The sequence below is a fragment of the Pongo pygmaeus genome, chromosome 10 (genome assembly GCF_028885625.2).
Source record: "Pongo pygmaeus isolate AG05252 chromosome 10, NHGRI_mPonPyg2-v2.0_pri, whole genome shotgun sequence".
In the NCBI taxonomy this organism is placed as follows: domain Eukaryota; kingdom Metazoa; phylum Chordata; class Mammalia; order Primates; family Hominidae; genus Pongo; species Pongo pygmaeus.
This window is the reverse complement of record NC_072383.2, coordinates 110,146,503-110,161,540: the sequence shown is the minus strand read 5'-3', so window position 1 is coordinate 110,161,540 and position 15,038 is coordinate 110,146,503. Positions and strand designations below refer to the sequence as shown.

The 15,038-nt window shown below is 39.9% G+C and overlaps 1 protein-coding gene across 48 annotated transcripts in view; it reads left to right on the top strand.

Moving 5' to 3' along the window:
• The window catches only part of ATXN2 (ataxin 2), a 144,078-nt gene that overhangs the window by 66,115 nt on the left and 62,925 nt on the right, over nucleotides 1-15,038 (top strand). For all 48 annotated transcript variants that reach the window (XM_063647097.1, XM_063647079.1, XM_063647094.1 and 45 more), the window contains exons 6-9: nucleotides 6,728-6,852; nucleotides 11,044-11,135; nucleotides 11,928-12,125; nucleotides 13,578-13,756. In XM_063647097.1, the coding sequence (XP_063503167.1) occupies nucleotides 6,728-6,852; nucleotides 11,044-11,135; nucleotides 11,928-12,125; nucleotides 13,578-13,756 (594 nt within the window). The remainder of the gene's footprint in view (nucleotides 1-6,727; nucleotides 6,853-11,043; nucleotides 11,136-11,927; nucleotides 12,126-13,577; nucleotides 13,757-15,038) is intronic.

Sequence of the window (15,038 nt, the reverse complement as noted above, 5' to 3'; positions counted from 1 at the left end):
CTTTAAATTTATAATAGTTATTAAACCTGTTACTGGATCTTAATATTTAATGATTTGATTAAGAAGCATGTATGTTACTATGCCAACAGATTTTTTTAGTTTTTGATAACTGCATTTCATTGTTAATTGTTCTCGTTTGATTTCCTGTGTATTTTATGAATTTAAGTACATTCTGAATACGGTTTCATAGGCTTCCCTAAAATATTGAAGGGGCCCATGGATTAAGAAAAAGGCTAAGAATCCCTAATCTAGAGGCTCCCCACAGTCCTCTTTTGTCATCATACCCCTACCCCATTCTAGCCTGAGGAGCATGGCTCCACCTGTACCCTTGGTTTTGTTGTTCCAATCCATACATCCTGCACCTTTAACTGTGTTTCTTATCCCCAACTTGTTTCTTTATGTTATTCTTCAGTATTATAGTCTTTAATATAATCTGTATAATACATGGTGTAGTATATGCTCGTAGTATACAATTCAGTTAGAACAGATGAGTATACAATGAAAAGATAATCTCCCCTCTAACCCCCAGTCCCACTTCCCTGGGGAAGCCTGTGGTCTTGTGTACAATTCAGAAAATGTTTATACACATATTATTTATTTATTTATTTTTTGAGACGGAGTCTCGCTCTGTCGCCAGGTTGGAGTGCAGTGGCGCAATCTTGGCTCACTACAACCTCCGCCTTCCTAGTAGTTAAAGCAATTCAAGGTTCAAGCAATTCTCCTGCCTAAGCCTCCCGAGTAGCTGGGACTATAGGCGTGTACCACCATACCTGCCTAATTTTTGTATTTTTAGTAGAGACAGGGTTTCACCATGTTGGCCAGGATGGTCTCGATCTCTTGACCTCATGATCCACCCGCCTCAGCCTCCCAAAGTGCTGGGATTATAGATGTGAGCCACTGCGCCCGGCCTGTTGATTTAATTTTTAAACGGAGTTTCGCTCTTGTTACCCAGGCTGGAGTGCAATGGCATGATCTCGGCTCACCGCAACCTCTGCCTCCCGGGTTCAAGTGATTCTCCTGCTTCAGTCTCCCGAGCAGCTGGGATTACAGGCATGCACCACCATGCCTGGCTATATTTAGTAGAGATGGGGGTTTCTCCATGTTGGTCAGGCTGGTCTCGAACTCCCGACCTCAAGTGATCCGCCCGCCTCGGCCTCCCAGAGTGATGGGATTACAGGCGTAAGCCACTGCGCCCCGCCTATACACACTTCTTTGTTTTTTGTTTTTTTGAGATGGAGTCTCGCTCCGTCGTCCAGGCTGGAGTGCAGTGGCGCGATCTCTGCTCACTGCAAGTTCTGCCTCCCTGGTTCACACCATTCTCCTGCCTCAGCCTCCCAAGTAGCTGGGATTACAGGCGCCAGCCACTACGCCCAGCTAATTTTTTGTATTTTTAATAGAGACGGGGTTTCACCGTGTTAGCCAGGATGATCTTGATCTCTTGACCTCGTGATCCGCCTGACTTGGCCTCCCAAAGTGCTGGGATTACAGGCGTGAGCCACCGCTCCCAGCTATACACGTATTTTTAATGCCACTCCAGTCTATGTTGGAACCATTTTACTTCCCCTTTCTTATTTTCTTCTTGTGTTCTTGAAGGCCTAGATCAGCTGTTGCTGATAGGCTGTCACTGTCACTTTAGAGAGCCAGAGCCTTTTGTTCCTTAGAACTTTGTTCTTAATTGTATTGTAGCACTCATTGTATTAGATTCTAAAAGATTTGCTTCATTTCTGTAACTAGTCTCTTACACCCAGGAGCTCCTAGCTCCTACAGGAAATGCTGGGAATTGTATCAGTCAAATGTGAATCCCTGCCTCATCCAGACTTATCAGTGCATTGTAGGTACTCAGTAAGTGCTAAAAATGACTAAATAGTCCCACTGATACCAGTCTATATACTGATACTTTATATAGTATATAGATTGGTCCACATATAATGATGACACATAATGAGAAACTGTCTTAAAAAGTTGTTGAAAATGCCGCAGGAATAGGAATTGATCAAAACAATATGATTTTTTAGGTTTATATAGAATTTTGATGTTTGAGAAAAGGCTGATTTAGTTGAGAAGAAATGGGTAGCTGAAGATTTTGATGACTTCTCTGGAAGCACATTTGAGGGTTTGTGATGTTAAATCTGATGTTAATGATTGTTTCATCCAGTTTTATGTCATTTTATAGTTTTTATACATTTAAGTATATTTATTTCTAATGTTTAACACTAGCATTTTAGTTATTTGACCATTATTCTGGCCCTTTAAAAAATGCTCAGAGAAGTTTGAATGATTTTTTCAGAGGCATTATTGGCTCAGAGATAAAAGAGGAAAGATTGAGAAGCTGAATATGTACTCTGTTTCCTGGGTATTGGGCTGGGGATATACCCAGAAGAGGTTCACACGTTGGTTGAGACATTTCTTTATGACCACCACCAGGTGGCATCACCGGCCCAAAATGACTAGGTTTCTGCCCAGAATCAGAAGGGAAGGTGTTGAGAGCCCACTGCTGTGGGGGGTAGCATGGAGGTGGGATACAGGGGCTGGAGGTGATACAATTTTGTTCCTTCCTCCAACATCGCCTGCTAGTCTAGAGGCTTTTATAAATTGAAAAACTAATTCTTTATCATCTCATCTGATGGTTTTTATGTTTTTCCTTTTTTCTCTCTATGCTTGTAGTTCCTTCAGAAACAGGTAACACTTTTCTAATAGTCACTTTGTATTCTTGCATCTTGTTCTTACAATGCTTTTGTTTCTCACCATAGGGGATGACGGAAAATTAATATACTTTGACTTATGGCATTGGTAAAATCTGCATGCAAATTCCCACAATTGCCTGTAGATTAGAGCCAGTTGTTTTTTCTCAACTTTGCAGGAATCGTGGTTACAACATTGTACTATTTACTACCAACGGTGTTTTTTTTTAAAATCCAGACTTGCTGGGCATGGTGGCTTATGCCTGTAATCTCAGCGACTTGGGAGGCTGAGGTGGGAGGATTGCTTGAGCCCAGGGCTGCAGTGATTGCGGCACTGCACTCCAGCATGAGTGACAGAGCAAGACCCCATCTCTTAAAAAAAAAAAAAAAAAACAACTTTTTTTTAAAGAAATAGAAACAAAAATCCAAACTTGTAACCATTGTAAAACAAATCAGAATTTACGATAGTGGATATTGTTAATAGTGCAGAATGGATACCCAGATCTTGCTTCCTTTCTTGCTGATGATGCAATGTTGGCCTGAAATGCATTACTTATAGCCAGGGTTTTTCTCAGCATCCTGATGCTATAGCCTCATTTTGTGCTAACTCTCCACTTCTGCACATCTTCCCCTAAGTCCTTTACTCATCTTTAGAAAGAGCTACTTTTGGTGAAATTTTAAAATCAAGGAATATCATTCTTTATAGAATCACACTTCTGTGTTTTCCCCTTCCCCATTTCTGCCTCGAAAGCAGACAGACGCTACATAACCTGTGAATACTTTTTTTTAAAAAAAAGTTTGGTATTGTAAACAGAAGATTTAAGATTAAAATGTAGCATTGAGAAAAATAGATTTATTAATAATGTCCTCTTAACACAACCTAAATTCTGGTCAGTGGAATAAAGCCTGGGTCGATAAAGTTTTAGACGCTTGCTTGCTTTTCCACACTGGCTCTTACTTGGGGATCCTTTAGAAATTTGTTTAGAATAATAGCGTAAAAACATATTTAAGCTACTTTGTGTGTACATTTGGGATCTTTTGGTTGAAGACGGCTTGACTCAAGATTTTCTAAACATTTTCACACACACACATACCCTGTAGTGAGAAAAAAAATCCGTTTATATGGTTCTATAAAAATCTCTAGCTGCTTTGAGCTTTAATTTCTTGAATCAAAAGAGTATTGTCTTTAATGCTGAGCTTCTATCTAAATAAGTGCTTTATTTACTTAAATGTGTGCTTTTCAGAAACTAGTATGATTAAGACATTAACAGGATCTTACACGTAAAGGAACAGTCCTGTTGCTTCTTCCAGAAGATAATATGTCTGGTTTGGAATTTTCCTATAGTGTAGTTTTTTGTCTAGTGTTGTGAGAATTAAAGGGATTTCAGAATCTTAAGGTAGGTTATTATTTGATGTTTTCTTGGAACATTTTACATTCTTGAAAATACACATGGCTAAATTAATTTTTGCCAGCAATCCACATAACTTTAAGATAATGTAGAGAAGGACTTGATTCAGGTTAGTATCAAATAAGGTCAGATTTCTAGTGCCATCAGTAGCTTTCAGCAAAGATGAGGTGTTGGTAAGATAGCATTAGTCTCTTAGAATCTCTTAGAGAGATTTTCCAAAATTCAGCCATTTCTAGTGAATGCTCCATTCCACCCCCAGCTGAGTCCTGCTGCTCTGGGGAACTCCCTCAGCACACTCTTGGCTCTTAGAATTGCTAGCAATGGGAGTAGTGCTGCTGGTGGAGCTGGCAGCTAAGCCCAGAGGTGGATTAATGCTTTTATTCCCTGATGTACAGGTACACACACTCATACCTACCCACACCTAGTTTAGGATAAGAAGAGGTTAGAATTAGCTAGGCTTGAAGTTCCATGCTTAAATTTGCTGGCTCAGATTTCTTATTTTGGCACCACTTTGCCCATTAGGGAGACAATGACAGTTATAGAAGCATTGCCAAATAAAAAATCCATCTGGAATAACCTCTTTTGTAGGAGTATTGTGTGTTTAGTTGTTGATTCAACCCTTCCTCCTCTTAGTGGCAACTTGCAGTACTGGGAAGGAACAGTGGCTGGGAGCTTATATTCCTCAGCAGAGCCAGATCAGCAGAAGTATTACTCCTTAGTTCGTAGTAGGTGGTACCCTATGGGTCCAGTCATTTAAATGCAAGCCTATATCTACAGAGCGTTACCTAGTGCCATCATTGCCCAGAGGGCCTTTATTTAGCTGAGTCTAACTCCCAATTAGAGAAAATTTCCTGTGCCAGACAGCAGTATGGTCAACTAACATGTGGATGCTATATTTGCTTTCATAAGTCAGTACTCTTCAATAACATTAGTAGAAGAGAAGAGGACACAAAGTGAGTGTGTTAATAGGAAGTCCAGGTATGCCTGCTACCTGAACTTTCTGAGACAGGTAATATTGTAGGGCCTGAACTTTGTAGCAGAGTGGTTATATATGAAGAAGTGGGTTCTGGGAGAGGTTAAACCACTTAGAATGGCTTCACTTACTAATGGCAAGAGTTTGCTGGGATATTGACCACTGCACATAGACATGAATATGGAAAGTTAAAAACAAAATCCACATATATTTGGCTGCAAGTACTCTGAAGGTATATCTAATTAGTGCATCCATTAAACAAAAGAGATATTTTAGGCCGGGCATGGTGGCTCACACCTGTAATCCCAGCACTTTGGGAGGCCAAGGTGGGTGGATCACCTGAGGTCAGTAGTTCGAGACCAGCCTGGCCAACATGGTGAAACCCTGTCTCTGCTAAAAATACAAAAATAAGCTGGGCGTGTTGGTGGGTGCCTGTAATCTTAGCTACTCGGGAGGCTGAGGCAGGAGATTCCCTTGAACTTGGAAGGTGGAGGTTGCAGGGAGCTGAGATGGTGCCACTGCACTCCGGCCTGGGTGAAAGAGCAAGACTCCATCTCAAAAAAGAAAAAAGAGGTATTTTTGATGGATTGATAGAAATTTTCTTTTTCTTTTCTTTTTTTTTGAGGCGGGGTCTCACTCTGTCGCCAGGCTGGAGCACAGTGGCGTGATCTCCACTCATTGCAACCTCCACCTCCCGGGTTCAAACGATTCTCCTTCCTTAGCCTCCTGAGTAGCTGGGACTACAGGCATGTGCCACCATGCCCAGCTAATTTTTGTATTTTTAGTAGAGACAGGGTTTCACCGTGTTGGCCAGGGTGGTCTCGATCTCTTAACCTCGTGATCCGCCTGCCTGGGCCTCCCAAAGTGCTGGTATTACAGGCATGAGCCACCACATCTGGCCAGAAATTTTCTTGGTCACTTCTGAGAGACACAGAGTAATTACCTGTAATATAATTTAATGAATTATATCAATACATTAAAATATGCTTCATGTGGGCTGGGCACGGTGGCTCACGCCTGTAATCCCAGCACTTTGGGAGGCCAAGGTGGGGGTATCTCTAGGTCAGGAGATCAAGACCAGCCTGGCTAACACGGTGAAACCCTGTCTACTAAAAATACAAAAAATTATCTGGGCGTGGTGGTACGCACCTGTAGTCCCAGCTACTCAGGAGGCCGAGGCAGGAGAATCGCTTGAACCCGGGAGACGGAGGTTGCAGTGAGCCGAGATCACGCCATTGCATTCTAGCCTGGGCAACAGAACGTGACTCTGTCTCAAAAAAAAAAAAAAAAAAAAAGCTTCGTGCGGCTTAAAATTATATGAGAAGAAAATACCTTTACTGATAGTCATCTGTGATTCCATTTGCTAAATTAAACGTGAAAGCATACTTTTACTGAATACTATATATTCCATATCAGTTTAGATAGCAGTTTATCTTCACATACATAAGTTTTAAGTTTACCTTTATTATAGTGCATTTGTCTTTTGTTTTCATCAACCTAAATTATGTTCAATAAATGTTTCTGTTAGATTTTAAGTTAAACAGTTATGTGAAATTCATTTCTCGTAATTGTTTTTTAACATATGTCTTTGTTGGTAGTTCACGTATGTGAGTGTAGCTGATTGCCAGATTATATAAACTTTCAACCAAAACCATTCTTTGCAGATGCTTTTACTGACTCTGCTATCAGTGCTAAAGTGAATGGCGAACACAAAGAGAAGGACCTGGAGCCCTGGGATGCAGGTGAACTCACAGCCAATGAGGAACTTGAGGCTTTGGAAAATGACGTAGTAAGTAACATCTTTGTAATTAGTGCTAGACTCTGTGGTCAGTGTGGTATACATATGACATCCTGTCACTTGGTTGTAATTTAAGTGTGTTTTTGTTGTTGTTGTTATTGTAGTGAGTGTATTTAGAGCAGCAGGTTTGTTGTGTAACTAGAGACTTTCTCCCAAGCAATATATAAAGAAAAATGTTTGTTATTTTACTTGTAGGGGTTAAGCAGGAGTACTGTCTGTTCTTGTGGATGCTCATGAATTACTTCTTTGTGATTAAAATAAATAATAAGAAGCAGCTTAAATTAAAATTAGAAACCATGGGAAATGCCGGTGTGTTTTGCTTTAACACCCAGCCAAATAAGGTAGCCTAAGGAAAGTGGTGTCTTAATTATTGACTTCACCTAGAGATGAGGTTGAAGTAGGACATTTTAAGCTTCTTGTCTGAAGAAAAGGTTGTCATTAAGATAAATAATTAGATGACATTGGAATTAAAGCATTACATAAATTTCTTGGTCTTAAATTGGGATTATTCTCCACAAAATTCTTTTATTTCTAAAATGCCTCTTGTCACATACTAGTTCGGCTTCTCTCTTTATTGCATTATCTGTACTTGAAGTGCTTAGCTGGGTATGCTGGCACATGCCTGCAGTCCCAGCTACTTGGGAGGCTGAAGCAGGAGGATCACTTGAGTCCAGGAGTTGGAGTCCAGCCTGAATGACATAAGGAGTACCCCTTCTCTAAGAAATAAAAGTCTCTTGCCAAAAATGAGTGTTATGGTACCAATATTTGAGTAGAATGAAGAATCTTCCATTGAGTAGAAAGAGAATTTGTAACATATATGTGTTTGATGTTTAAGGCATAACAGCTTAATAATGACACTCTTCCTCAGACAGGAAGCCTGAAATGTCCTACTTTGACCTCAAGTCTAGTAATAAAACTGGACATACACAGGCAACATGTCATTAATTCTCAAACTTTAACGAATCATATATAACCTAATATAATGGTTCTCAAGTCTGTACATCACGTCACCTGTATGAAAAATATGGGGAAACAGAGACTTCTTTTACACTATTGGTGAGGTGGATAAATTGATAGAGGCTTTCTGGAGAGAATCTGGCAATGCTAATCAAAATTTAAAATGCACATACACTTTGTTCTAGCAGTTCTACCTCTAGTAATTTATTTTTGCCCTCATATATCCATAAGACTTGCAAATAATTATATGTGAAGATTTTTTTTTTCTTTTTCTGCAGAGACAGGGTTTTACCATGTTGCCCAGGGTGATCTGGAACTCCTGAGCTCAGGTAATCCACCCACCTCAGCCTCCCAAAGTGCTGGGATTACAGGTGTGAGCCATCATGCCCAACCAGGATTTTTTTTTTTCCAGCATTATTTCTGTTGTTGTTGTTGTTGTTTTGAGAGATGGAGTCACACTCTGTCACCCACACTGGAGTGCAGTGGTGCGATCTCGGCTCCCTGTAACCTCCACCTCCTGGGTTCAAGTGATTCTACTGCCTCAGCTTTCCAAGTAGCTGGGACTATAGGCGTGCACCACCACACCTAGCTAATTTTTGTATTTTTAGTAGAGATGGGGTTTCACTATATGTTGGCCAGGCTGGTCCTGAACTCCTGACCTCAGGTGATCTGCCCGCCTCGGCCTCCCAAAGTGCTGAGATTATAGGCGTGAACCACGATGCCTGGCCATAGCATTATTTCTAATAGTGAAAAACTGGAAACATTCTAAGTGTCTATCAATGTAGCATGAGTTAGATTTATGATGTCACCATTCAGTTGAAATACTACATATCTACCAAAAAGAATGGTGTTCCAATATGGAAAGATATCTAAGATTTATTAAGAGAAAAAGCACATTGCAGAACACTGGGATCCTATTTGATTTTTTTTTTTTTTTTGAGACAGAGTCTTGCTCTGTCACACTGCAACCTCCGCCTCCCGGGTTCAAGTGATTCTCCTGCCTCAGCCTCCTGAGTAGCTGCCACCATGCCCGGCTAATTTTTGTGTTTTTAGTAGAGAAGGGGTTTCACCATGTTTGTCAGGCTGGTCTTGAACTCCTGAACTCGTGATCCACCTGCCTCAGCCTCCCAAAGTGCTGTGATTACTGGCGTGAGCCACCGCACCGGGCCATGAATGTTTTATTTTTTTTTAAAAAGAGCTGTTCATATTCTTATTGCCTAGAAGATGTCTGAAATTACACCCAAGAAACTCTTTTTGAGATGGAGTCTTGCTCTGTTGCCCAGGCTGGAGTGCAATGGCATGATCTCGGCTCACTGCAACCTCCGCCTCCCGGGTTCAAGCAATTCTCCTGCTTCAGCCTCCTGAGTAGCTGGGACTACAAGCGCCCGCCACCACATCTGGCTAATTTTTTTTATTTTTAGTAGAGACGGGGTTTCAACATGTTGGCCAGGCTGGTCCCGAACTCCTAATCGAAGGTGATCTGCCCACCTTGGTCTCCCAAAGTGCTGGGATTACAGGCATGAGCCACTGCGCCTGGCTGAAACTCTTTTTTTCTTCTTTTGAGATGGAGTCTCGCTCTGTCGCCCAGACTTGAGTGCAGTGGTGCAATCTCAGCTCACTGCAAGCTCCGCCTCCTGGGTTCATACCATTCTCCTGCCTCAGCCTCCCAAGTAGCTGGGACTACAGGCGCCCACCACCATGCCTGGCTAATTTTTTGTATTTTTGGTAGAGACAGGGTTTCACCATGTTAGCCAGGATGGTCTCAATCTCCTGATTTCGTGATCCTCCTGCCTCGGCCTCCCAAAGTGCTGGGATACCAGGCATGAGCCACCGCGCCCGGCCAAAACTCTTAATAGTAGTTATTTATGCACACTGGGATTGGAAGACGTTTACTTTTTACTGGATGTCTTTCTGTATTGTGTGCTTTTTTTTTTTTATGTAGGGCATACATTACTTAAGTAATTTTAAAGCCTCCATAAGTAAGTGTGATTTCCTGCCCATGTGTTTGGCAAAAGGAATTGCACTGGTGGTAGACTTACATTATAGTCTTACCTGGAGTAGCACAGGAGGACCCAAGGTTAATAGGTGAACTTCGAGGCAAGCCTTAGCATTGAGGTTGCCATCAGCATTGCTTGGTTGATGTGTTCGTTCTTCTGGGATGGATTACAACCTTTACTGGACTTTATACTTTTCACCAGTAAGGCTTTAAAAAAGGAGTTGAAACATTAGAGAAGTAATTATCCAGACAGTAATATTCACTGGTAAATAGTCTTCCAGCCTGTGGCCCAATTGGTTGATTCTTTTACGTTAAAGAATGCAGCCTCAGCTACTCTGCCTGTGGAGTAGGATTCTTCTATTTACTTTCTTAATAAACTTGCTTGCCCCTGGCTCCCCCCCACCAAAAAAAGAAGGCAGCCTCCCTTTTGCGAATGGTAATTTCCTATAGTTTCCTTGTAGAATTGTGGAGTTACCTATGCTGAGGTTATAGGTTAGGGTATTGAGATCCAGAGTTGCCACTTCTGATGTGTCACAACTGCTAATGGTAAAACCAGTTCTAAAGCCCAGTTCTTGTGACTTTGTCCAGTGATTGCCTGTTCACCGTTTCATGCTGCCTTCCCATTTGAGCATTCCCAGGAGGAAGGGGAGGTTGCCAGGGACCTAGTACCATAGTCCCACCTTGGAATCGTTGAATATGAGAGAAAGCGTTGGCTTCTCCTTTCTTTCTCCCAAACATTGGAAATATTTTTGGCTGTTGAAAAGCACCCCTTGTTCCATGTGGAATCCCTTGTTTAAAAGAAGTAAAATGTGTACCTCCTGTCCTCCACAGACCTGAGGACCAGTGTGATCTCAAGAAGGTTACAGGTAAATGTAGATGTCTCTACTGAAAGGTGGCTTTTATAGGTTAGAGAAAAGAGAGAACCCTGATCTGAAGGCTATTTTATGAAGTAATTAAAATGTTCTAAACTTTAAAAATAACTGCTCCAATAATTGTGTTGTATAGTTATTTATCAACTGGAGGGACTGATAAGTATTTTTCTAAAACATTTTTAAGGAAATTTTTTCCTATTTTCTAATTCGCTAATTTTGCTCAAATCGTTTGTTAGATATTGTTAATATAGATGTTGGTTATAACTGAGTGATGGTTATAACTGAATGATGGTTATAACTGAATGAAAGGGAACAAATACTTTGACATTTTGAAAAACAAGCTTCATTTTCTTCTAGTCTAATGGATGGGATCCCAATGATATGTTTCGATATAATGAAGAAAATTATGGTGTAGTGTCTACGTATGATAGCAGTTTATCTTCGTATACGTAAGTTTGAAAAGTTTGTTTTTATTTTAGTGCATTTGTCTTTGATTTTCGTCAGCTTAATTTATGATGAATAAATGTTTCTGTTAGTTAAGTTAAACAATTACGTGAAATAATTTTTCTCTTATTACCAAGTGTGGTAAATTTTCATTTAAAAAAGGGAATAAATGTAGTTTGCCTATACCCTATTTTTATGCTCTAAACAAATTTTGGTTTTGTCTTTTTTTCTTTTGAGACGGAATCTCGCTCTGTCGCCAGGCTGGAGTGCAGTGGCGCAATCTCGGCTCACTGCAACCTTTGCATCCCGGGTTCAAGCGATTCTCCTGCCTCAGCCTCCCAAGTAGCTGGGGCTATAGGCGTGTGCCACCATGCCCATCTAATTTCTGTATTTTTAGTAGAGACGGGGTTTCACCATGTTGGCCAGGATGGTCTCGATCTCTTGACCTCGTGATCCACCTGCCTCGGCCTCCCAAAGTGCTGGGATTATAGGTGTGAGCCACCGTGCCTGGCCGGTTTTGTCTTTTAAGTTGTTAAAAAAAATATCTAAATTTGCAAGGGCAGAGATTGTGGTGAACAGTTTAACCAATTTTTGAAATATGTTCCTCTGGAGAAAAGGTAACAGAAAAAAAAGTTAGAATTTTGATTTATAAATACACAGATCACTATAACTTTTAGTTTTAGTTTTTGTTCTTACCAGTATTCTAAACTCTAAACTTTCTTAGTAGTTGATTATGACAGATATATAAACTGTGGCTTTAAAAGACTCATTTTGCTTTTCTTTTCCTCATGTTTCAGGGTGCCCTTAGAAAGAGATAACTCAGAAGAATTTTTAAAACGGGAAGCAAGGGCAAACCAGTTAGCAGAAGAAATTGAGTCAAGTGCCCAGTACAAAGCTCGAGTGGCCCTGGAAAATGATGATAGGAGTGAGGAAGAAAAATACACAGCAGTTCAGAGAAATTCCAGTGAACGTGAGGGGCACAGCATAAACACTAGGTATTTAAAGGAAATCATGATGCAGTATTTTGGATACACAACTCAAGGTCTGTGTGAGACGGTGTATTGTTATTATATTTCCTCTTCCTTTAATATAGCTTAGGTAGAGAATGCAAGTAGAATTGGTTTAAGATCTGTTAGAGAAAAGGTTATGGTGATCTTGGAAAATATGCTTTTGAGAGTAAGCTCTGTGGAGCCAAGTGTTGGTATATCATGGTGAGCAATCCAAGATCTTGAAGAGCTCGTTAAAATAGTGATCTGGTGGGGGACATGTGTAAGAATCACAGCAGTATAATATGATTTGCTTGGTTAAAGGCATTTTGAGAGTACTAGGAACATACAGAATGAGGAGGAGCTAGCATAACCTGTAGAGTCAGAGAAAACCTCACTGAGGAGGTGACATTTTGTGATAAGATAATAGGGTTTTTGACACTCAGAGAAGAGTTGGGAGAAGAGTTTATCACCTGATGAAAAGCCATGTACAAGCATGGCTATGAGAAAATTTGGCCAGCTCAGGAAAGGGCTGGTTGTTGCATGTGTCTGGAACACAGGAGCTGTGTCGGGTGCAGCAGTGGCAGTTGATGGTAGGAACTGAGGTCATTAAAGGACTTGGCATGTCATGCTAAAGAGCACCCTGTTGGAAGGAGATGGGGTGAATAAACCCTGGGGCATTGAGGACTGGCTGAGACACAGAGAACAGTTAGTGCATTGAAATAGTTCAACTGTGAGAATTTGGTAACCACCTAGTTCAGGGATGATCCTGAGGTTTATTTGATAACTAAGTGACTTAATGGATGTACTGGTAAGAGAGATAGGAAACATGGAGCAAGTCTGAGGGGAAAAACAGTGACTCCATTTGTGCAGCTAATTGCATATGTGGGGCTTGTGGGTCTTTCATTTATTCATAAACGTGTTGAGAAATACCTGCTACCTATCTAGTAAAATAAGAGATGCATCCTCTCTTAAAGGCAGTCAGCTTAGAGTCTGGTGATTTGAATTGACATGTCCACTGATAGATGTTGACACTGTGAGACTGGCGGTTCAGTTTGAGGTTTCATCAGCATTGCCAATATTGGAGCCATGAAAAACCAAAGAACAGCCAGTGAGAGAAGAGATCTCAGAGAAAATAAAATTGAGAAAATGAAGGACAAAAAATGTTGTGAAGATAGACCAAGATTGATAGAATCAGTCATAGAGAGGTTAAGTGAGATGAGAATGAGCACACATCTGTTAAACTTTGTGCTTACGAGCAGAATCTAAGGGAAGGGACAGTCCAGAGGTTAGAACTCAGGGTAAGATGGAAGAACAGGGGCATCTGGGAGTGAGGCAGTTTGGTTTAGTGTAGAACCTTTTTGTAACAAGCATTCCCTTCTGTCTAGATGACTTTTAGATATGTTTCATTGGCTTGGTACCTTTTAGAATAAAATGATTTAGAGGATCTCTCATTTTCAGGGAAAATAAATATATTCCTCCTGGACAAAGAAATAGAGAAGTCATATCCTGGGGAAGTGGGAGACAGAATTCACCGCGTATGGGCCAGCCTGGATCAGGCTCCATGCCATCAAGATCCACTTCTCACACTTCAGATTTCAACCCGAATTCTGGTTCAGACCAAAGAGTAGTTAATGGAGGCAAGTATTTTGACCAGACTTGTCAATATCATTGATAAAATAGTTTTCTAAATACTTAAAATACTTAAAATAGTTTACATAACTGATATGAATGTGCACTTTAATGATTTGGGGAGTAGCTTTCACTTGAGCATTACTTAAAATTGACTTTTGTGGATATCAAATTAGTAAAACATTGTATACGTCATTGGCATATATATTATTTAGCATGATGAAATATTTATGATGTACTAAGATAAAGTGCTACATTTAACCCAAGACAATCACTTGGCCAAAAACACTCCACATATAAAGAAATTGGAAACTTTGGGTAGGTTCTCAATTTTAAAAACACTGGATAATAAAATTATTTAGACATAATTTATATGGAAAATTCTAACCTGTGTGCAACACTGTGGTTAATATAGATCAATTTTCATTATTCGTTTCTATATTATGCTTACTTCAAGAAAGGATCTGAGGTAACTTATAATACAAGACATGATCAGGAGTCATGTGAAGAAAGTGACTAGAGAAATTTGCTTAAAAAACAACAAAAACAACCCTTAGTCTAAGGGTGGATGTTACAGTTTAGCAACTTAAGTAAAAGAAACTTGAATCTTTAGTAGAAAGATATTTTTTACTCTACCTCTAAATCTAGGTTGAATATATCTTGTAGGTTGTGGATCTTTTCCATAAATCAGGGATACTGAACAACAGTTCTATGGATGGTATGGAAATAGTAATAGCAATAGTATGTTACTAACTTTGTGGGAAAAGAGTGGACATTCAATTTTAGCTATTTAAATTTGGAAAGTTAGAAAGATGAAAATAGAGAACACTAAGTTTCCAATTTCATTTGTTTTCATTGAGTCTTTTCTCCAGAATTCCTCTCCAAATGGACACTCTTGAGTATTTTCAGAACTTAATATTGGGGGTGAAATTTCTTTGCTCACTGAGGAAAGATTTTAATTGTTTATAAACAGAATTTTAAAGTTAAAAAACCTGAAGGGGGCTGAGAAATGTATGATACTTAAGTGTGTGGAACCCTATGGAGAGGAGACCTGGACTGTTTGATAAGATTAAGGTAAGTGATATGTAATGTTAAATACTAGCTGTATCTTTACCTAGGCATATCCATCAATATAAATTTATTTGGTGATGACTGCTTTGTAGTTGCAGTATTTATTAAGCAGTCGCTTAGATAAGTGTTTAACTGTATAAATTATTTAGAAGGTCTCCCTTTTTCTAGTTTAATGAGGTCAAGACTTTTTTTTTTTTGAAAGAGCAATGAATATTATCA